This window comes from Musa acuminata, chromosome BXJ3-7, assembly GCF_036884655.1.
Source record: "Musa acuminata AAA Group cultivar baxijiao chromosome BXJ3-7, Cavendish_Baxijiao_AAA, whole genome shotgun sequence".
In the NCBI taxonomy this organism is placed as follows: domain Eukaryota; kingdom Viridiplantae; phylum Streptophyta; class Magnoliopsida; order Zingiberales; family Musaceae; genus Musa; species Musa acuminata.
In genome coordinates, this window is record NC_088355.1 from 37,316,682 (window position 1) to 37,339,090 (window position 22,409).

Below are 22,409 nucleotides of genomic sequence, written 5' to 3' on the forward strand. Positions count from 1 at the left end.
ATGCGGCAACTCCTCGCTGCTTGCTCAGTCCATTGAGCTTCGTGGGGTTGTTGTTTGTGAGGTACTCCTCCTCAACATGTGAAGTCCGTCTCACATGATTCTTCCTCTGGAGTGCCGAGACTTATCCCTCCTAGATAACTGTCCCGTTGGAGCAACATCTCTCTTCGTTTTCGGAGAACACCATCCCCTTGGACTACTCCGATCTGCTGAACAAACTGTGCATTGTTCTGCCTCTTGCAAACGCACTTGCTAGATTGCGCCTCCACGTCAATACAGCCACCACTGCACCCCTCAAGGCCTAGCAACATGCTGAACTCGTTGCACACTTCAGCCTTCTACGGACGTGTCCTTTGCATGCCGAAGAGAAAGTTTTAATGCTCCATTGGCGCCGAGTCTCGACCGCCTTGGGATGGCCACGAACATTCCATCGTCCGCATACAAGCCCATGCATGAGTACCAAATTCTTCGAATTAGCAATTCCCCTCACCTCTGTGAGCTTTGCATAACTCTTTTGGTCGTTGAGCAACTCATTCCACCTTGGATGGTCTCATTCTTGCCAAGCGCCTCGCCTGCCTAGAGCACCATCAAGTATAGTTGTCAACGTTGAGCCGTAGCTCAAACTCAGCCATCCCATCCTTTGTGCGCTCCAAATTCTTCCAAGCTTGCCTGTTCTCGTGGTGCCTCTTGCGCGAAGGGTTGGCCATTCCACTGAATGCCAATGTTAGATGCCCGCTCCTCTGAGCGACTCTTTTCCCTACATCTCCATGCCCGTTTTCCCTCAAACGGTCGCGCGTGTGCTGACTGCCCTCAACGCAGCCCCGCTAGGTCCCCCACGTTTGCATGTCAAGTGTTTCTATGAGTGCTTGTCCCGCTCTGATACCATATTTGTCACGACCTTAGCTGGTTTTGCCTAAGGCGTGCGGCACCCTCGCGCGTCCGTCCGCAAAGGTCAGCCTCCCCGAAGCCTCCCATTGTCCCTTAGGACCAACAAAAGAGAGAACGGGTTAAAAGAACGCCTCAATCGGGATCCACAAGCAAACATGTCCGAAAAACACTTCATAGACAATACAAATTACAAACAGACTTTACAAGCTCTGAATAGTTGCACAACAAAGGGTAAAATGGTCCATTACAGACCGAAAAGCTCTCGAACGTGTCCACATGACACAACCTTTATTTACAAGCCTAAAGAGGCCACCAACCCAACTAAAATGGGACTTATAAGCCTTCGGCCGCCCCTCTACCTGCTATACAAGGCATGAACATGCCAAAAGACAACAGACAGACATAAGCATTACATCCAACATCTTGTTTAGAAGTTTGTCCGTTACAAAATGGAGAAGGCCTTGAAGAACAAGTAGGTTTTCAGGTTAAAGACTTAAGAATATTGTTCTCAACTAATGTACAAAGCTAGATTGATTGTGAAAGGCCTTGGTCAAAAGAAAGGTATTGACTTTGAAGATATTTTTTCTCCTGTTGTTAAAATATCTTCTATTCGTGTTGCTCTTGGTATTGCTGCTAGCCAGGACTTAGAGGTTGAGTAGTTAGATGTGAAGATAGTTTTCTTTCATGGTGATTTAGAGGAGGAAATTTATATGAAGCAACCAAAAGGTTTCAAAGTCAAAGGTAAAGAGAACTTTATCTGCAAGTTGAGGAAGAGCTTGTATGAAGTAAGTTTCAAGACAATGGTATAGAAAGTTTGATTCATTTATGACAAAAAATAGATACAAAAGAATGACTTCAGATCATTGTGTGTACATCAAATGATTTGGTGAGAATTTTATTATTTTCTTACTTTATGTTGATGACATGCTTATTCTTAGGAAAGATATATTTACAATTGATAGGTTAAAGAAGAAACTATGTGAGTCTTTTGCAATTAAGGAAATGGGGCCAGCAAAGCAAATACTAGGTATGCAGACTTCTCGTGATAGTAAAAATAAGAAAATTTGGTTGTCACAAAAAAAATACATCGAGAAGGTATTGGAGAGATTCAAAACTAGTTGTTTCTCCTCTTGCAGGTCACTTCAAATTGTGTTCAAAACAGAGTCCGTCAAGTGATGAGGAGAAGGAGAAAATACAAAAAGTTCCTTATGCTTCAGTAGTTAGAAGTTTAATGTATGTAATGGTATGTACGAGGTCGGACATCGCATATGCAATAGGTGTTACTAGCAGATTTCTTACAAATCCAGACAAAGAGCACTAGACAAGTATATTTTTAGATACCTCAGAGGGAGCTCTAAGGTTTGTTTAAGCTTTGGAGGTGGATCACCTGTGTTGATAGGTTACACATATGCAAATATAATAAGAGATATTGATACGAGGAAGTCCACTTTATGTTATGTACTTACTTTTACAGGGGGGGCGGTGTCATGACAATCCAAGTTGCAAAGGTGTATTGCTCTCTCTACCACAGAGACTGAATATATTGCTGCTATAGAGATATGCAAAGAAATATTATGGATGAAAGAATTCTTACAAGAATTGGGGCTGAAATAGAAAAACTATGCGGTGCATTATGATAGCCAGAGTGTCATCCATTTGTGTAAGAACACAACTTTTCATTCTAAGTCGAAGCATATAGATGTTAGATCTACAATAGTGTTATCAATCATCTAGTAGTGTTATCATCTCATGTTAGATCATATCTACAGTAGATTCTTATTGTGATTACTTTGGGAGAATTTAGATATTGTGCACAGTGAAGTGATCATTTATCCCAGTTATTCTCTTGTGATTGTTACTAGGGTTTTGGGCAAAAGATTGAGATTTGTATATTTATTATTCTTATAGTGGATATCTGTAGTTTGTCCCGTGGTTCTTACCCTTCACTTTGGAGGGGTTTTCCACGTAAATCTTGATGTCATATTTGATTGTGATTTTTATTTAATTCTGTTGCGTGTTACGACCTACTAGTATTTGTTCCTATATAAAGTTTATTTCTCTTTATATCCAAGTAAAGCTTAGATCATATTTGTGTATCATTTAATGTGATCATATACACACGAATATACACATGAGGATATAAGAAACTAATTTTTGTGATAGAAAAGAAAGAGAAAAATATGTGTTTCTTAATAACTGAAATATGAGTACCCAATGAACTGTTAAAGATAGTCACACGATTTTATTTTATTTTCAGATAATAATAATGCAGTCTATCTCACGAAGAATATTATGGATTTACATGAGCTCAATTATAACGTCTATTGGAAAGAGTTGAACACATGCTGATAAAGAGTAATTAAATGACAAATGTTGCTCCCATGGCATTGCAGGTTCACCAAGCCGCAGCACCATCGCCGTCAGCCTCCTCCTCCTCCTTCTTCTTCTTCTTCAAGGAAATGACAAATAGGTAGTGCTTACTTTTCTGTTGAAGGAGATGCCTGGAGACATTGGCTGCATATATAGAGAATAACTCATCCAGTATGGCATCCCCGAAATGCTCTTCAATCAAGGGTTGAAACGCTGCTCTCACATATCCTGCGACGTTCTTTCCGCTTGCTATACTGTCGAATGCAGCGGAATCATCATCCGAGTCATCAAACGGGTCCCAATTAGCCTCAAAGATCTGTGTTTGTTCTAAATCAAACAGGTCTTCCCTATGGATCACTGCCTTTACTTCTTCCATGGAAGGTGCATAATACGGCAAATTGAAGGTCACCAGTTTGTCCTCCTCTACGATTCCCTGGACAATAATGTCGCCAAACCATCAAGAGGGTATGAAAGGTTAAAGTGCACTCCCTCCAATTTATTTCTTTGGGATTGTGTTTGCTCACTATTTATTTCTTTACACTTGAACTATGTTCTCTTTCTTGTTTCTGTTGGAGCATGACATGGCCATGCTTCTGACCAGATCGATCCAAGTCCACTAAATTTTTATGAGCAACAAGGGTGCAATGCTGTTTATTTTCCTCTCTCTTCCCCGTTCTACTACTACTTGTGATTATGTAAATATTTGATTCTCCACCTCCCTCACATCCTATCATCTGTAATTAATTGGAGGATGATGGATTTAAACTGTTAAGATTAATTTAAATAATTAGAATTAGATAAATAAAAGAAAAAATTAGATTTAAATATATAGATTAGGATAAAAATATTTATTGAGGTATGATAATTTTTTTTATTATTTTAAAAAATTTATATTTTATCTTTTAGTCAATATAAATATGTGCTCTTGGATCAATCCAAAATATCGTAGATTGAAATTACTTATAGTTCCTTCTACTATTCTTTTTCCTTTCTTCCTGAAGTTCTATAGGAAAGTCAACAATATGATATCATAGCCTGATTCAAAGAATATCAATAGAAATACATCGATTAAAAAAGAAGAGAAAGCTAGTATATGCAAAAAAAAAAAAAAAGATGACAGGAGTAGGTGCTCCTAATCAACTTCTCTCTATCTTCAAATATGATAATTATCAATTTTAGGTTGTTAAAATGAAAACTTTATTTATCTCATAAGGATTATGAAATTTGGAAGAATATGATTTTGTTAAGTATGATCTACAAGATTCTAATATTATTAAAAATCAAAAATATCATATGAATGAGAATACATAGAAAGATGCAAAAGCCCTCTACATGCTATAATAAATAATAGATAATTCCCTATTTTCTTGAATTATGATGATATCAACATCATTAGAAGCCTGAAAAATATTAAAAAGTGTATTTGGAGGCACAAACAAGGTAAAAATTTTAAAGCTTCAAATTCTTTGACGTAAATTCAAAACTCTTATGATGAAAGATTCTAAATCTATTGCTAATTATTCTAAAACATATCTAAATCAAATGAGATATTATGGTGAAAATCTAAAAGATCAATATGTAGTAGAAAAGGTTATATGAAGTTTATCTCCAAAATTTAATATGATTTCTACTGATATAGAAGAAGATAAGGATAAAAGTACATTATCTATTGATGAATTAGTGGGATCTCTTTTAATTTATGAACAAAAAGTGAATAGATCTTCAAATGAAACTTTAGAACATGCTCTTGAAATGAAGATAGATTAGAAGAACGATAAAAAAAAATTTAAAAGTCATATCTCAAGGGAGAGATCATAATAGCTGAGGTCATGATCAATTAAACGAGGGTAAGAGGAACTCAAACACAGGTAACAAAGAAACTCATTGATGTTTTTGTTGTAAAAAAATTGGACATACTAAAAAAAATTATTGGTACAAAAATAAAAATTCAAATGTTCCTCTCTACTCTTACTATAAAAATATGGCTATCTTGAAAAAGATTATTGGAATAAAAATCAAACAAATTATCATGTGAAAAATAATTATGAAAAAAGAGATTAAGAAAATATTTTCTTTATAACATCTTAGAATATTCTAGATCAGTTTAGTTTTTGGATAATAAAGAATATTCTAGGTCTGTTTGGTTTTTGGATAGTGGATATAGTAATCATATGACATGAGACATTTCAAAGATTTGATAAAATCTTCATAAAATCTTTAATAAAAGATAATTTTATCAATATCTTCGTAAAATATTTAATAAATGATAAATTTTATTCTGAAGCCAACTTCAAGTTACAACTATTTGAATTAAGGGGGTGTGTAAAGATTAATTTAAATAGTTAGAATTAGATAAAATAAAAAATAAAAATTTAGATTTAAATAAATTAATTAGGATGAAAAGATTTATTGAGATATGATAGATTTTTATTATTATTTTAAAAAACTTATACTATATATTTTAATCAATATAATTAGGTACTTTATGATCAATCGAAAATACTACAGATTAAAAGTACTTCTAGCTTCTTGTACTATTTTCTTTTCTTTCTAATTTTTTTGTAAAAAGGCCAACATAAACAGCTCTCCTGAAATGAAACCATTTGGTTTGATCTTTTTAATTTTTTAATTTTCTTTTTTGTGTTTTACCATATTCAACTTTGCGGTAAGATAAAGGCCAACCATGCAATAAACATGAACTAGGAAGGATATGAACTGGTACGTGAAGAAGAAGACGAAGAAGAGAAAGGTACCTGTGATACCAAAGCACTCAGGGCTTCGGCTAACAGGCCGTAAAAGTATCCCACATCTCCCGAGGGTGGATAACTCCCTTTCCTTCCTAGAAATGACAATACCATTCTTGCTCGGTAGCTTAGTTCTGCATGACGGCACCTAAGGAACCCTGACAAGTCTCTTTGGTGTTGGTCTTGATATGCTTTAACAACTTCCAGTGGGCTTGTCTCTGAAACATAGATGTTCTTATTGTTGAGTGGAACTCCCTGTTCACCTTCAGGAACCTGATATTTTCAGAATTAAAAGTAAGTTTGCCTTAGCAAACAAAAGTAACATAGGTTTTGTGTGATGTTTCAAGCAATCTTCCTTTTCTTTATGAGGTTAACCATGCTGATGAAGTGAGTGAGCATTTCAGAGAATTTGTTTAGTTATTGGTAGTTAATTAACCGTCCCAATCATAGCCGCTTTAAGAAAGTAAATAATGAAAAAAAACAAAGAAAACAAGTAGAATTCAGAAAATAATAGTGTAGCAATTGTCATTTATTAAGAGGAAGGCAACCTGAGAGAGCCAGTTGAGACAACAGGAAGCGTTGAAGAAGTGGACACTTTGACAAGGGAAAAGCCTGCCGTAGAAGGAGCCTGGAACTCCCACGACGTAGTATGGCACCAGCAGCTTCCCCTTCTCCTCCTCGACCTTCCTCTTGTAATCTCCCAGAGACCGGAAGACGTGATTGAAGTCATTCCCCGGGAGGTCATTCAAGAAGAACAGGATCTCCGGCATCTCCTGGCGTCCCAGGCTCCGCCGTAGCTTGCCAATCACGTCGAGCACCTCGGAGACCACCTCCAAAGTGTTAGGGCCCGAGGAACAACCTAAGTCGACCACCGCCATCCTCTCGGGGAGCAGCGACATGTAAACCCCTCCTATTGCCTCCTCCAGTATTGGCTTCGCCATGTGAAGTACCTTCTCCTGGGACGCAGTTAGCAAACCAGTGAAAAGATATGCTGACGCCTACGCAAGTGTAAGTTGTTTAAGTTCATGCAAACAGTTGGGGTGTTCAACACTACCTGAAACTTAGAATTGGAGGCGTAGCTGGTTTCCCCAGCTCCTCCGACCATGTGAAGGATTCCTTCTATCCTCTTGCCCATCTCTCTCTCTCTCTCTCTCTCTCTCTCTCTCTCTCTTTTTGAAAACCAAGTTCCGAGCACCATGATTATAAATAGCCTATAAGGACCACTGTGGTTGTGCAGAAGCTGTAACATGCTTCGGAGAATACATAGAAAGCAATAACACCATTTTCTCTGACAACATTAACAAAGTCAAAGGAGATGGAAAATAGTAAATGAATGAACGAAGGTACCACCAAGATGGTTGTTTGTATGTCACTGTCCGTACTAGGTTAAAGGAGATGGTGGCATGGTTGGACGATAGTAAATGAATGCATGGAGGTACCACCAAGACAGCTTCAGAGAAACACATCATCTCCTCTTGTTTCAGCTGTGCTCCTGCTTCGTCGTTATCAGTCTTCGTTGGCATCTTAATAGCTAGGAAAGAAACAGGAACACGCTCTCATCACTCCTTCGATCCCCTTTAATTTGATCTGTGATGGAAGGGACAGATTGTCCTTCTGAAAGTGTCGCCGGGATGTAGAATAAACTTTAAGCAAAAAGAAAATGATAATTTTAATAATTAAAAAAAATATATAAAAAAATTAACGTAATATTATGGTTCGATAACTCTATTAATGCAAGAAATTATTTTCTCTTGATTTAACCCAAACTTAAGTCTAAAATCACTTAGCACACTCTCTCACCTAAATCCATTAAACATTTTTGTCAACCCTCTAGATTTATTAGTGAAAAACCCTTATAAGCATCGTCTCTCTTTCTTACATCAAAATCTTGAGATTAAATATGTATATATTTATAGGAATAAATTCTAATTCTCTAATGATTATTCATAGTCTCTAATTTAAATTATAATCCTCATCCATCAAAAAATTTAAATTTAATTAAAACTCATCTCAAGTAGTTAGAATTTAATTAAAACTCCTCCCAAGCAGTTAAAACCTAATTAGAACTCCTAAAATACTTTCAACCCTAATAATTCCTACCTTGGTGAGTATTTTTTCACTTTTTGCCTTATATACAAAACTAAACCATTGACTTAAAGAATTACTCACATCTATATGAATTGAATTGGTTCATGATCCAACACCAAATTCCAACAAACCTGCTAATGAATCTTATATAGCTGCATCAAGTCAATGATATTACTTGACTCTGAAAAGAGACATTCATCTGACTATTGGATTTTTTTTCCCTTATAATTATCTACATCCTAAAAGTCATAAATATGATCATTTATTTTTTGCATTGCAAATGAAACTTATATGTACTTATCATCCCCTATACATATAATTTATTTTCAGCACTTTGTTATCTTTACTTTTTATTTACATACGATACAACCCTTGATGCAATCTTTCATTTAGTAGGGGCATGAAACCCTTAGTACACCAGTCGCTACAACTCCATAACTACGATTAATAGTATTAATAATAAAAATATTATAAAAAAGAAAGCTCCTAAGATTAATAGTAAAAAAGAAATCGCCTAAGATTAATAATAAAAAATATACTTAGAAAGTCGACACAAGATTTAGCATTCTTTGACAACTCCCTACTTATTTCTATGGAAAAAAAAATTAAAATTTTCACTATATGAGAAAAATTAGTGCAAGGGATCACTCTAGCTTGAGTTAACCCAAACCCAAGCCAAAAACCCTTAGTACACTCTCTCACATAAATAAGAAATTTTTTTTAATATTTTTAAGAATAAATACTCAAAGTATCTTACCTCTATCTTTCATAAAACACTTAATACTCAATATATATTTATAAGAATAAATCCTGATAACTATACTTCCAGAATCATTAATCCAAATTCTAATCATAATCTATCAAATATTTAAATTTAAGTAAGATAAATTTATTTGTATAGAGGGGTGGGCCAATATTAACACCAAATCATCAGTGATGGAATTGAAAATATTAAATCTTTATCATAATTGGGTCACTGTGTGCTGGAGATAGAACTAATAATGATTTAACATCTTATCTTATCCTAATAAGATTTATGTCTAACACATGGAATAACTTGAGGTTTCGAGAAACAGCTAATTATTTTTTTCCCGCTATCTCTTAAAACTCCACATCATAACACTAATCTTTAAGCTGTTGCAGAATGAAGCTTGCACAACCCCTTCATCTAATTCCCACAGATTGCCAATATTTCCGACCAATTTAGAATACCCGAATTGATCTCAACCAAACCAAAAAAAAATCATGATAGATTCATCCCAATCAATCCCTGACCATTCTGATCCACAGCAGTCTGACTGGGCAAATCCAACTCAGTCGCAAAGTTCATTGTCTTCAACATGCACATCACATCGGGAAAGGCGATCATGACTCTCATCGGTCAAATCTCTTCAGTGTAGGTCGCTCCTAGGTTTTTTAGAAAAATATTCACTTATTAGACATATGTATGGGTATTGATAAGGTCATTAATATTTTATTAGTAAAAAATTAACATATTAAATCCAAACACTTATTAGACATATGCATCTAATGGGTAATACTCTCATATTTATAAACTTTTGATAGTATCTTAACTTAGCCATCGAAAGTGTTTTATTGATTAGACCCTTAGTGAGATTCTTTTTATTAAAAGTAAGATACAGGATACAAGCATATTCTATCTATTGATGAACACTTACATCATGATCGAGATATCAGCACGGCTTGGTTCAGTCCTGAATGTGCAAGGTTGCCAATATGGATACTCGGGTAGCAGAAGCGAGCATTGGGTCGGTTTGACACCTGTCTCCCGAATGTGATCTTCTCTTGTGGTGAGTGGCTTGCTTCTTCATCGTTAGGCTCTTGTACACAGGCCAAAGTTGGGAGAGAGATTTCCTGACTCGACCCCTCTGAAACTTAAATTAGTATTATATGGATAAAGGGATCGAATGTCCGAAGTGCCTCCCCTGATACCGATTAAGGGGTTGACTTTTATACCTACGAATGAGAGTTGATTATACATGATCGATAAATGGCGGCTGACTCCTCGGGCGATGGCTTGTACCTACTGTGCAAGCATTAATCGACCTGCATAGGATCAGCACTGTGCGACGCCATTTCAAATTTTTTCGAAGCGGCTTTATGCTATGTGGTCCCACCTCGTACTATCACGGATAAAACTATAAACATGTTGTTAATGTAATGCTCATATATGCTCATATATGTTAGGGACGGTCGAAGGTTTAATAGCTCCATTTTAGTTGGGTTTAGTGGTTGTTTTCGACTTATAAATAAAGATTGTGTCATGTGGACACTTGTAGGAGATTTTGGTTTGTGGACTATTTTGGATCCTTTGTTGTGCGACCATTCAGAGCTTGTAAAATCTGTTTGTAATTTGCATTGGTTATAAAGTGTTTTCTGAAATGATTGCTTGTGGATCCCGAGTGAGGCATTTTCTCTAATTCATTTTCTCTTTTGTAGATCCTAAGGAACCATAGGAGGCTTTGGGGAGACTGACCTTTGTGGACGGACACACAAGGGTGCTGCACGACTTAGGAAAAACCAGCTAAGTCCATGACAGATGATATCAGAGTGGGACAAGCACTAATAGAAACACTTGGTATCCAAATGTAGGGGACCTAACGGGGCTATGTTGAGGGTATCCAACGCGCATGATCGTTCGGGAGAAAATGAGCATGAAAATGTAGGGAATATGAGTCGCTCAAAGGAGCGGGCATCTGAGATTGACATTCAGAGGAATGACTAGCCCTTCATGCAAGAGGCACTACAAGGATAAGCAAGCTTAGAAGAATGCGTAGCGTACAAAAGTTGGAATGGATGAGTTTGAGCTATGGCTTGACGTTAACAACCATACTTGATGGTGCTCAAGGCAAGTGAGGCGCTTAGAAAAGGATGAGATCATGCAAGGTGGAATGGGTTGCTTAGCGACCGAAAGAGTTATGCAAATCTCATAGAGATGAGGAGAATTACTAACTCAAAGAATTCAGTACTAATGCAAGGGCTTGTATGCAGATAATGTAATGTTCGTGGCTATCCCAAGGCGACTGAAACTTGGTGCTATGGAGCATTGAAACTTTTTCTTCAGCATGAGAAGGATATGTCAATAGAAGGTTGAATTATGCAATAAGTTCAGCATGTTGCTAAGCCTTGAGGGGTGCAGTAGGAGTTGTATTAACGTAGAGTCACAATCTAGCAAATGCATTTACGGGAGACAAAATAATGCACAGTTTGTTCAGTAAGATGAAGTAGTCCGAGGGGATGGTGGTCTCCAAAACTTTCAAAAAGAAAACAGTGAAGAGAGAAGTTGCTCCAACGGGACAGATATCTAGGAGAGATAAGTCTTATATCTCCAAAAGGAAAATCATATGCAGCGGGTCATACATGTTAAGGATGAGTATCTCAAAATAATTTCTTAAAGCTCAGTGTATCGAGAGAGCTGTGTTGAGTTATCGCATAACCTCGATTGAGATAATGCACTGGGGGAATATATTGCGAGATTAAGTGAGAGAGCGATTCAAGACAACATAAATGAAGGCACACTTGGAGTCGATATAGAGATCGGACTCAATGGAGGGCTGACCCATGGAATGGTAGGCGTGAGGACCATCATCAACTCAATGCAAATCGAGGAGCAGAGCAACTTAAGTGTAACTTGGCAAAGTGCCCAAGCCACATAAAGGAGCCGACATAGAAAATGAAACATGAAGAAGAAGTGTTGGGTTGATAGCCTATAGCCCATCTCCTCTTTAATCTAACCCTAGATCTAAGAAAGAGGGTGTGGTGGCTATGAAAATAGGGGAGAAAAAACCATCGCAATGAGGTAAAAATTTTTCGCAGCAACTTGATTCAAAAAAGAGGAGAAAATGACAAAAAAATAAGAGAAAGAAAGGGAAGAAGAAAAAGACAATGCAGAGAGATGATTCTCAATCATCCAAGTAGTGTTCTCATCTCAGGTTAGATTAGATCTATAGTAGATTCTTGCTGTAATTACTTAGAGAGAATTTGGATATTGTGCACAGTGACGGAATCCTTGTATCCTACTTATTCTTTTACGATTGTTGCTTGAGTTTTAGGCAAAAAGACTTTGAGATTTATATATTCATTATTCTTATAATGGATTATCTCTGATTTATCCCGTGATTTTTTCCCTTCACATTGGAGGGATTTTCCATATAAATCTTGGTATTCTATTTGATTATAATTTCCATTTAATTCCGTAGTATGTTACGACCTACTAGTATTTGTTCGTATTCAAAAGTTTATTTCTTTTTTTATATCCTATCAAGTGGCACAAAGTTTTCCTTGGACAGAGGTCAAGGACATGAACTCTTGCAGAGGCAAGAGCATGATCATATCGTTCCATGGGTCATTTATTCTAATGGAGAAGATTCATCTAGCATGGTGCCAAAGATGAAAGGAGCTTCTGAGTACATGCACCTTATCTAGGAGAAATATTTGATAGAGGTACTATGACGACTCAACTTACGGAGTCAAAGTTTGGTTCAAAAGGCCTTGGCACGAGGCAAGAGGACGCAAAGACGGGTACTCTTAAAAAATATGCCATAGTGCTGCCATTTAAGTTGCCATGAAGGAAGAGGTGCATAGTGGAGATTGTATTGGTAGGGGTAGAGGCCCAGGATACAAACAATGGAGTAATAATTTCAACAAAGTCGGTGGACTTTGGGAGCTACTAAGCGACGGACTGTCCTAGAGCTGTGCTTCATCTGAGTGTGACCCGAGAGCGGGTGGACAAAGGTCGATTGCTAAAGGAGTGAACACAATCAAAGGTGGAAAAGGCCTTGCGATATGTTGGCAGAGGCCATAGGAAGGATCACAATTCAAGTTCATCCCATAAGTATCAGAATGATATGGAGATGTCACCAGGAGACGACATGGTTCAGTAGATCATGGTGGAATAGTTTGTGGCAATGCGATACATATAAATCTAGTCCCATGAGAGACTATATCATATAGAGGTATGATCGGGAGCTATTGAGAGCTCCACTTCAGTGAACAATATGATAATAAGAAGGGCTACGGATTTAAGGAGTGAAAGTCATTGTACTACAAAGGTGGGTCTTCCGTGCATGAATTAAATTTTGCATCGGATGAAAGCCTTCGTCATCAGTATATGGAGGCTATGTACCATCGATGGAAAAGTTCGAATGCAAGTACTAATGAGTCGCATGAAGAGACTTGATCATGCAGAGGTATGATCAGAGCGGTTGGAGAGTTAGATTTCTCCAGAGCCCATATTCGCATAAGAGATGCAGTTGTGAGGTGAATGATATTAGGGCCATGTGCATGGTAGTGTCACGATACCGCAGAGGAGAGACTTCCATGAAGTCATGGATCCCTTGCTCTCATTAGAGGGAGAGCGCTTGGTCATGAAAGGGGCCGAGGAGGTGGAGGATGTAGAGGTAAAATCTAAGTACCAAGACAAGGTTGAAGGGCAAAGGCCAGAGAACTTTATAAGGCTGGTGTCAATGAGCTTCTTATCAAGATAACCAAAAGTAGAAGACTTCGGGTTAATGTAAGAGTGCACGACCAAGGACAAAGCAGGTAATATGCAATATTGTACATTTGCTACTCAATGGAGTTGATGGCTGGGTTAATAAAGAAGATGGTATAATCCCATAGGCTACCAAAACTATTAAAAACTTACTCAAGTTTGGGTGAAAACTTTCTGTATTCTAAAAATTCGATGGCATTAAAAAAGTGAATCACAGTAACTAACTCAACCCAAGGAGTGCAAACACTTCGAGTATTTCAAAAGTGTAAGCAAAGAGTAGGTGAAAGCTAGTAACTAACTCGATGCATGAAGTACAACCCTCGAGGAGGTAAGCGGAGTTAAGTAATCTTTGCCTTCTCAACTTTTAAGAGAATGTGTGAAACCAAGTATCTCAATTTTCTTATCTATCCAACAAAAGGGATTTGCACATATTCAAAGACTCTTCCAAGAAACCAAATGGAAAACAATAGTTGTTAAATCATCGCCAATAGTGATCAATGCTACTGAGAGTAGATTATCTGCTTTATTTTCCAATAGAATGTCAATCGAAAACAGAAGTGATATGAACCTACTTGGAAGTGACAACTAAATGAAAGAAGAGTTGATGAGCAAATTTTTTGGAGGAAGGACCCAAAAACTTTAAAAGTTTATAAGGTGTTGCTCGTTAAAGCTCCAACAAGCATCCACCTAGTTCAAACAACATGAGGCATTTGAGAGACTAAAGCATAGTTAAGATAATCTTTTCCTTCATATGAAGAATCTGCATGAACCAACAAGGATCAACACAACTCAACCAACCTCACACTAGAGTCAGAGTCATTAGCGAGTTGAAGCAGTATAGTAGATCAAAAGTTCAACTACTCAACAACAATGGTGGAGAGCAGTTGGGAGCCAGGAGGCACATTATAGTTGAAGCAGAAGATTAAAGATTCAGTAAAAGTGATGAGTTGCAATGTCGGCAAAGGCTTCGACGAGGATATCAAAGGAATAAGTGGGGGAGAATGTCACGGACAAAATTACAAATATAGTGTTTAATGTAATGCTCATATATGTCTATGTCTTTTAGTTTATTCATGCTTTGCACAGCATGTAGAGGGACGGTCGAGGCTTAACAGCCATATTTTAGTTAGGTTTGATGGTTATTTTTTATTTGTAAATAAAGGATGTGTCATGTGGATACTTATGGGAGATTTTGGTATATAGTGGATCATTTTGAATCCTTTGTTGTGTGACCGTTCAGAGCTTATGACGTTTGTTTGTATTTGCATTGGTTATAAAGTGATTCCTAAAATAATTACTTATGGATCCCAAGTGAGGTAATTTCTCTAATATGTTTTCTCTTTTGTAGGTCCTAAGGGACCATGAGAGATTCGTGGAGGCTGATCTTTACGGACGGACACACAAGGGTGCTGCACGACTTAGGCAAAACCAGTTAAGTTCGTGATAGTACAACCTCGGACAGTGCGGGACAAACAGCCATCCCACTCGAGTTTGAAGTGTCATGTTGATGCGATGCACCATATCAATGCTGAGACTTCATGTCGATGCTAACGTGACTGTTGATTGTTGCCATACGGGTTAGCCCTAGAATTTATCTATCACTATCCTCGAACCAAAACTGAGAGAAGGTATGCAGAATGTATACATTTTTCACATTAAAAAAAAATTCTCCCACTTGGTTTGATGCCTTCAGGGTTTTTTCGGTTACTTTCTAAATAAATGTTTGAGGATGATACTCTCACCTTCCATCTCATGACTTGTAGTGGTTTCGATGAGTACAAGTCGATGGGCCAAGCCATCATGCCAACTGCGAGCCCCCAATCTCGAATGTCCGTGTCCGCGGTGACATGACGACAAGCTATTACTGTTCTTTATGCCAATTTGTTTTCATTCTGCAATCGTAGTAAGTAAAACTAATTCGAAGGCTCACTTCTGTTCGACCGATCTAAATCGAGTCAGATATCTTTTGATTGAGTAGGAGACATACAAATAAGTATCAACATCATGTTCTTATATCTAGAGAGCAACTACAACTTAGATCATATGAATTATCATTGTAATGCATGCAGGCCTTCAAGCTTTCCTCCTCAAGGCAAAGACTAACACGGTGTAGTAGCATTTGTCTTTTGGGAGATGCCTTGCAGTAATATTATCGGCGAGTAGTGAGAATAATGCATGGGGTATGGCATCCCCAAAATGATGTGAAATCAAGGGCTCCATCACTGCCTGTAAAGTGCTTGCCACATTCTTCCCATTGAGAACATTGTCGGAGTCGTCAAACGGATCCCAACTGGACTCGAAACTCTCCGCTTTCTCCACATCAAATGAACCTTCCTCCTCTATCACTGACTTCACTTCCTGCATCGAAGCTCCATAAATTGGCAAATTGAAGGAGTCCACTTTGTCTTCTGATATGATTCCCTGAACTCAATAAACAATAACTCGGGTCACTTCTCTTCTTTAACCATCCTTTCGACGCAAGTAATACACTGTTCTCACTACTCCGTAAGGTGAAGATTTGACGTACCTGTGAGACCATTGTGTTAAGGGCCTCTGCTAGTAATCCATAAAGATAGCTTAGCTCGTCGTTGGCTGGGTGTTTGTTTCTTCTTCCTAGGAATGTTAATACCATTCCCCCTCCGATGCTTAGTTCTACGTAACGAGATTTGAGGAACGTGGAGAAGTCTCTCTGGTGTTGTTCTTGGTATGCTTTCACGACTTGGGGTGGACTGTTCTCCGCAATATAGATGTTGCCCTTGTTCACCGGAACACCCTGCTCACTCTCGAGACCTTGTGGAACCTATGACACATAGTTCATGATCAGTAGTACAACATCAACTCAGTGCAACACCGCATGCATGACATGAGAAAGCACAGTAGTGATCGACCTGAGAGAGCCACATGAGAGAGAAGTTAGAGTGGAAGAAGTGCACAGTGTTACACGGGAAAAGCCTCCCGTAGAAGGAACCGGGAACGCCCACAACGTAATGAGGCACGAGCAGGTCCCCCTTCTCCTCCTCCATCTTCTTCTCATATCTTTCCAAAGACCGGAAGACATTATTGAAGTCATTTCCCGGGAGGTCGTTCAAGAAGAACTGGATCTCCGGTGGCTTCTGCTCCAGCCTTCGACATAGGTCACCGACGATGCCAAGCACCTCAGAGACCACAAGAAAGGTGTTCGGACCCGACGAACAACCGAGGTCGACGACGACCATCCTCTCGGGGAGCGGCGTCCTCCTGTACATCTCTGCTATGGCGGTCTCCAATATGGGCTTCGCCATGTGAAGTACCTTCTCCTGGGCCGCAGTTAGCAAACCAGTGATCAGATATGCTGACGCCTACGCAAGTGTAAGTTGTTCAAGTTCATGCAAACAGTTGGGGTGTTCAACACTACCTGAAACATAGAATTGGAGGCGTAGCTGGTTTCCCCAGCTCCTCCGACCTATGTGAAGGATTCCTTCTATCCTATTGCCCATCTCTCTCTCTCTCTCTCTCTCTCTCTCTCTCTCTCGCTCCCTTTGAAAACCAAGTTCCGAGCACCATGAGTATAAATTGTTGGGAAGAAACCTGTTAATGCGGAATAATTCTTGATATCAAAATGTTAATATCAATCAGCACAGCATAAACAATAGAGCAATAAATCAATCACACAGTGAGACCAAATCTTTTTAACGTGGAAAACCCAATGTGGGAAAAACCAGGACCGTAGTCCACCTCAAACTTCCACTATCAATAATAATGATAACAGGTTTACAGTAGGTCTTCTCTAGAATAACTAGAGGATCAGAATAACATCAAGATCATAGATCTTGGCTCAAGAATAGCATATCTTCATCACGTAGGATTGATCTCCTCAAAAGAGAATTCTAGGTCTCACAGAGTGGATATCATAGGAAAGTACCTTAGATAGGGTAAACTGTAGATCAACACAGTTAGGATTGTAGAGTTTGCTGCAAGGATTCTCCACATAAAATTTGGGCCGAAATTGACAACGTTTTGCCACCGATCGTCAAGCAGAAAAATTCAAAAACCTTACTTTCTCTCTCTACTTTTCTCTGCACGTCGCCGCACGCTGCACGCTCTTTCTCTGATCTCACCCTAATTTCATTCTCTCTAATCTCCAATTAGTTGATTTGGGCTTATGGCCCAAATTGTCCAAGCCCACATATGGACTGGACCCAACAATTCTCCCCCTCCAGCTCATATGATGGGCTATACCAAGCCCGCTCTTTGCCTATATGCTTCAAGCTTCTCCTTAGGCAAAGACTTTGTCAACATATCTGAACCATTATTATTGGTATGCACCTTTTTCAACTGTAATTCTTTCATCTCAAGCACATCACGAATCCAGTGATATCTCACATCAATATGCTTGGATCTAGAATGGTATGTTGAATTCTTGGAGAGGTGAATAGCGCTCTGACTGTCACAGTAAACAGTATATCCTTCCTGTTTCAAGCCCAATTCCTATAGAAACTTTTTCATCCATAAAGCTTCCTTGCAGGCTTCAGTAACTGCTATGTATTCTGCTTCTGTGGTTGATAGGGCAACACACTTTTGTAACTTAGACTGCCAAGAGACTACTCCTCCTGCAAATGTCATCAAGAATCCCGAAGTGGACTTCCTGGAATCAGTATCACCTGCCATGTTTGCATCTGTGTACCCTTCTAACACAGGTTCATCATCACCAAAACATAAACACAACCTGGAAGTACCTCTTAGATATCTTAATATTCATTTCACTGCTGCCCAATGTTCCTTTCCAGGATTTGAGAGAAATCGGCTAACAACTCCAACTGCATGAGCTATATCTGGCCTAGTACAAACCATAGCATACATCAAACTGCCTACTGCAGATGAGTAAGGCACTCTGGATATTTCTTCTTTTTCTTTCTCACTTGTAGGACATTGTTTCGAACTAAGCTTGAAATGACCTGCAAGTGGGGAACAAACTGTTTTGGCTTTACTCATGTTGAATCTTTCAAGAACCTTTTCAATGTAAGTCTCTTGAGATAGCCAAATCTTCCTTTTCTTCCTATCACGAAGAATCTTCATGCCAAGTATTTGTTTCACCGATCCCAAGTCTTTCATGGCAAAAGACTTACTTAGCTCTCTTTTAAGCTTTCCAATTTTTCCAACATCATGGCCAATAATCAGCATATCATCAACATATAGCAGTAAAATAATAAAATCATCATCTGAAAATTTCTTCATAAACACACAATGATCAGATGTAGTTCTATCATACCCTTGGCTCATCATAAAGGAATCAAACTTCTTGTACCACTGTCTAGGTGCCTGTTTGAGTCCATATAAGCTTTTCCTAAGCTTACATACCAGATTTTCTTTTCCCTTGACTTTGAAACCTTTTGGTTGCTCCATGTAAATTTCTTCTTCTAAGTCACCATGAAGAAATGCTGTTTTTACATCAAGTTGCTCAACTTCTAAATTCAAGCGGGCAGCCAAACCAAGAACAACTCGGATAGAGGACATTTTCACAACTGGAGAAAATATTTCTTCAAAGTCAATACCTTTCTTCTGACTAAATCCTTTCACAACTAGTCGTGCCTTGTATCTTTGTTGTGAGCTATTATTTTCAGTCTTCAATTTATAAACCCACTTATTCTTGAGAGCTTTCTTCTCTTTCGGCAGCTTTACCAAGTCATAGGTGTGGTTCTCAAGCAAGGATCTCATCTCTTCTTGCATGGCTTTAACCCACTCACTCTTATTCTCATATAGAATAGCTTCTTGGTAAGTTTCTGGCTCTCCCCCGTCAGTAAGCATAACATACTCATGTGGAGGATATCTGGTAGAGGGTTGTCGCTCTCTAGTTGATCTTCTTAATGGAATCTCAACTGGTGGTGGAGGTGCCTGTTCAGTTGGTTCAGCATCATCAACTGTAGGTGTATCATCACTAGTATTCTCACCATAATCTTCTTGTTCATCTCCCCCATGATCATCATGAACTACAGGTGAAGGAACTGGACCCAAACTCCAAGGAATATAAATAGAGGTTTCTGGCTTCTCAACATTATCACCATCATCAAACAATTGGTCTTCAAGAAACACAACATCTCTGCTTCTAATAATCTTCTTGTTCACTGGATCCCATAATCTGTACTCAAACTCTTCATGACCATATCCCAAGAAGATACATGCTTTTGCCTTATTATCAAGCTTGGACCTCTTATCTTTGGGAATATGAACAAATGCTTTACACCCAAAGACTCTCAAATGATTATAAGATATATCTTTTCCTCTCCATACTCTCTCTGGAACATCACCTTGCAGAGGAACTGATGGAGAAAGATTTATCAGGTCAACTGTAGTTCTCATAGCCTCCCCCCAAAATGACTTTGGTAACTTGGCGTGGGAAAGCATACACCTAATCCTTTCTTCAATGGTTCTGTTCATCCTTTCTGCCACAGTTTTCTCAAGCCTGATACCATGGAACCTGCAATAATTCTCAAAAGGACTCCTGTACTCGCCACCATTATCTGATCGAACACTCTTTAGCTTTCTGCTAGTTTCTCTTTCAACATTAACATGAAACTCCTTGAAAACATCGAGTACCTGGTCTTTAGATTTCAAAGCAAAAACCCAAACTTTTCTAGAATGGTCATCAATAAAAGTAACAAAATAAAGAGCACCTCCAAGAGTTCTAGTTTGCATAGTACAAACATCAGTATGAACTAAATCAATAACATCAGATCTTCTAGATGATGGATATGTCTGAAATGCAACTCTATGTGTTTTTCCAGCTAAGCAATGATCACAAGATTTAAGAGATGTACCTTGCAACTCTGGTAAGAACTGCTTTCTAGCAAGAGTTTGAAGTCCCTTCTCGCTGATATGTCCAAGCCTCTTATGCCAAAGATCTATACTTTCACCTTTTCGAATTGCATTAATCTCTCCTTTGTGTAGCTTAGCTTCCATGATATAAAAAGAGTTAATCTTCTTTCCTTTTGCCACAATTAGAGAACCTTTAGTGAGTTTCCATTTACTTTCACCAAAATAATGTGCAAAGCCCTCATCATCAAGTCTACCTGTAGATATCAAGTTAAGACGAATATTTGGAACATGCCTTACATCTTTGAGTATCAATTTGCTCCCAATACTGGTCTCTAAGCAAATATCTCCAATACTCACAATCTTAGATGTATCATTGTTTCCCATTCTGACATTACCAAAATCACCAGCACTGTAAGATCTAAAGAAATCACCATGAGAAGTAACATGAAATGAAGCACCAGAGTCAATTACCCAATTACTGTCCTGAGCTACAAGGCTTACACACCCATCATCACAGACAATAGTAATATTACCTTCAGCAGCAACTGTATTGATCTCTTTCTCATTTTTCTTCATTTCATTTTGTTCTCGCTTCAAAAACCTACACTCTTTCTTCATATGACCTGGCCTATTACAGTGAAAACATTTGATATCTCTTCTAGACTTGGATCTTCCTCTATAACCATATGGATTTCTGCTATGACTTCTTCCACGTCTTTCTTGTTTTTCAGTAACAAATGCACCAGAAGAAGATTCACCCTATTCTTTCCTTCTTGCATCTTCATTTAGCAAATTGTCTTTAACCATATCTATGGTTAGAGTCCCCTCTGACGTGGAGTTACAAATAGTCATCACATACGTTTCCCAACTTTCTGGTAAAGAGCTGAGAAGTAATAATCTTTGCATCTCATCATCTATATTCATTTTCATAGCAATCAACTTGTTTGCAAGACTCTGAAATAGGCTTATGTGCTCAACAATATTACCACCATCTTTATACTTCAAATTTACAAGCCTTCTGAGGAGAGAAATTCTATTTCCCACTGTCTTTTTCGCAAAGAGATTTTCTAACCTTTGCCAAACAATATCAGCTCTGATTTCATCTGAAATATGCTCATGCAAGTTTATATCCATCCATTTTCTAATATAGGCAATAGCTTTTCTATGTTGAACTTCCCATTCTTCATCATCCATAATAGAAGGTTTATCTTTAACCTTGATAGGCTTATACAAATCTTTGCAATAGAGCAAATCTTCCATCAGACGCTTCCAAGTGGAATAATTTGATGAGTTCAATTTAATCATACCATCTGACTGCTCCATTTCAATCACACAAGAAAACTAGCACCAAACAACCTGATGCTCTGATACCACTTGTTGGGAAGAAACTTGTTAATGCGGAATAATTCTTTTCCCTCTTTGTGTATCAAAATAGGTTCCTCATCAAAATACCAACTTGATATCAAAATGTTAATATCAATTAGCACTGCATAGATAATAGAGCAATAAATCAATCACACAGTGAGACCAAATCTTTTTAACGTGGAAAACCCAATGTGGGAAAAACCACGGGACCGTAGTCCACCTCAAACTTCCACTATCAATAATAATGATAACAGGTTTACAGTAGGTCTTCTCTAGAATAACTAGAGGATCAGAATAACATCAAGATCATAGATCTTGGCTCAAGAATAGCATATCTTCATCAGATCTCCTCAAAAGAGAATTCTAGATCTCACAGAATGGATATCGCAGTAAAGTACCTTAGAGAGGGTAAACTGTAGATCAACACCATTAGGATTGTAGAGTTTGCTGCAAGGATTCTCCACATAAAATTTGGGCCAAAACTGACAACGTTTTGCCACCGATCGTCAAACAGAAAAACTCAAAAACCTTACTTTTTCTTTCTATTTCTCTCTCCTCTTTTCTCTGTACGCCGCCGCGCTGCACGCTCTTTCTCTAATCTGACCCTAATTTCGTTCTCTCTAATCTCCAATTAGTTGATTTGGGCTTATGAC

The 22,409-nt window shown here is 38.2% G+C and overlaps 2 protein-coding genes across 2 annotated transcripts; both read right to left on the reverse strand.

The window, feature by feature from the left end:
• Window positions 1–3,100: 3,100 nt before the first annotated feature.
• On the reverse strand, window positions 3,101–7,149 carry LOC135642757 (anthranilate O-methyltransferase 2-like). The gene is made up of 4 exons (XM_065159164.1): window positions 7,054–7,149; window positions 6,548–6,955; window positions 6,009–6,272; window positions 3,101–3,688 (listed from the first exon to the last, which is right to left on the reverse strand). Exons 1-4 carry the CDS (start codon window positions 7,132–7,134, stop codon window positions 3,281–3,283), a joined length of 1,161 nt encoding a protein of 386 aa, XP_065015236.1. The 5' UTR covers window positions 7,135–7,149; the 3' UTR covers window positions 3,101–3,280.
• Window positions 7,150–15,567: 8,418 nt separating this feature from the next.
• LOC135642266 (anthranilate O-methyltransferase 3-like) lies at window positions 15,568–16,867 on the reverse strand. Its single transcript, XM_065158263.1, has 3 exons — window positions 16,488–16,867; window positions 16,127–16,399; window positions 15,568–16,020 (listed from the first exon to the last, which is right to left on the reverse strand). The coding sequence occupies exons 1-3, from the start codon at window positions 16,842–16,844 to the stop codon at window positions 15,673–15,675; spliced, it is 978 nt and encodes a 325-aa protein (XP_065014335.1). The 5' UTR covers window positions 16,845–16,867; the 3' UTR covers window positions 15,568–15,672.
• Window positions 16,868–22,409: the final 5,542 nt, after the last annotated feature.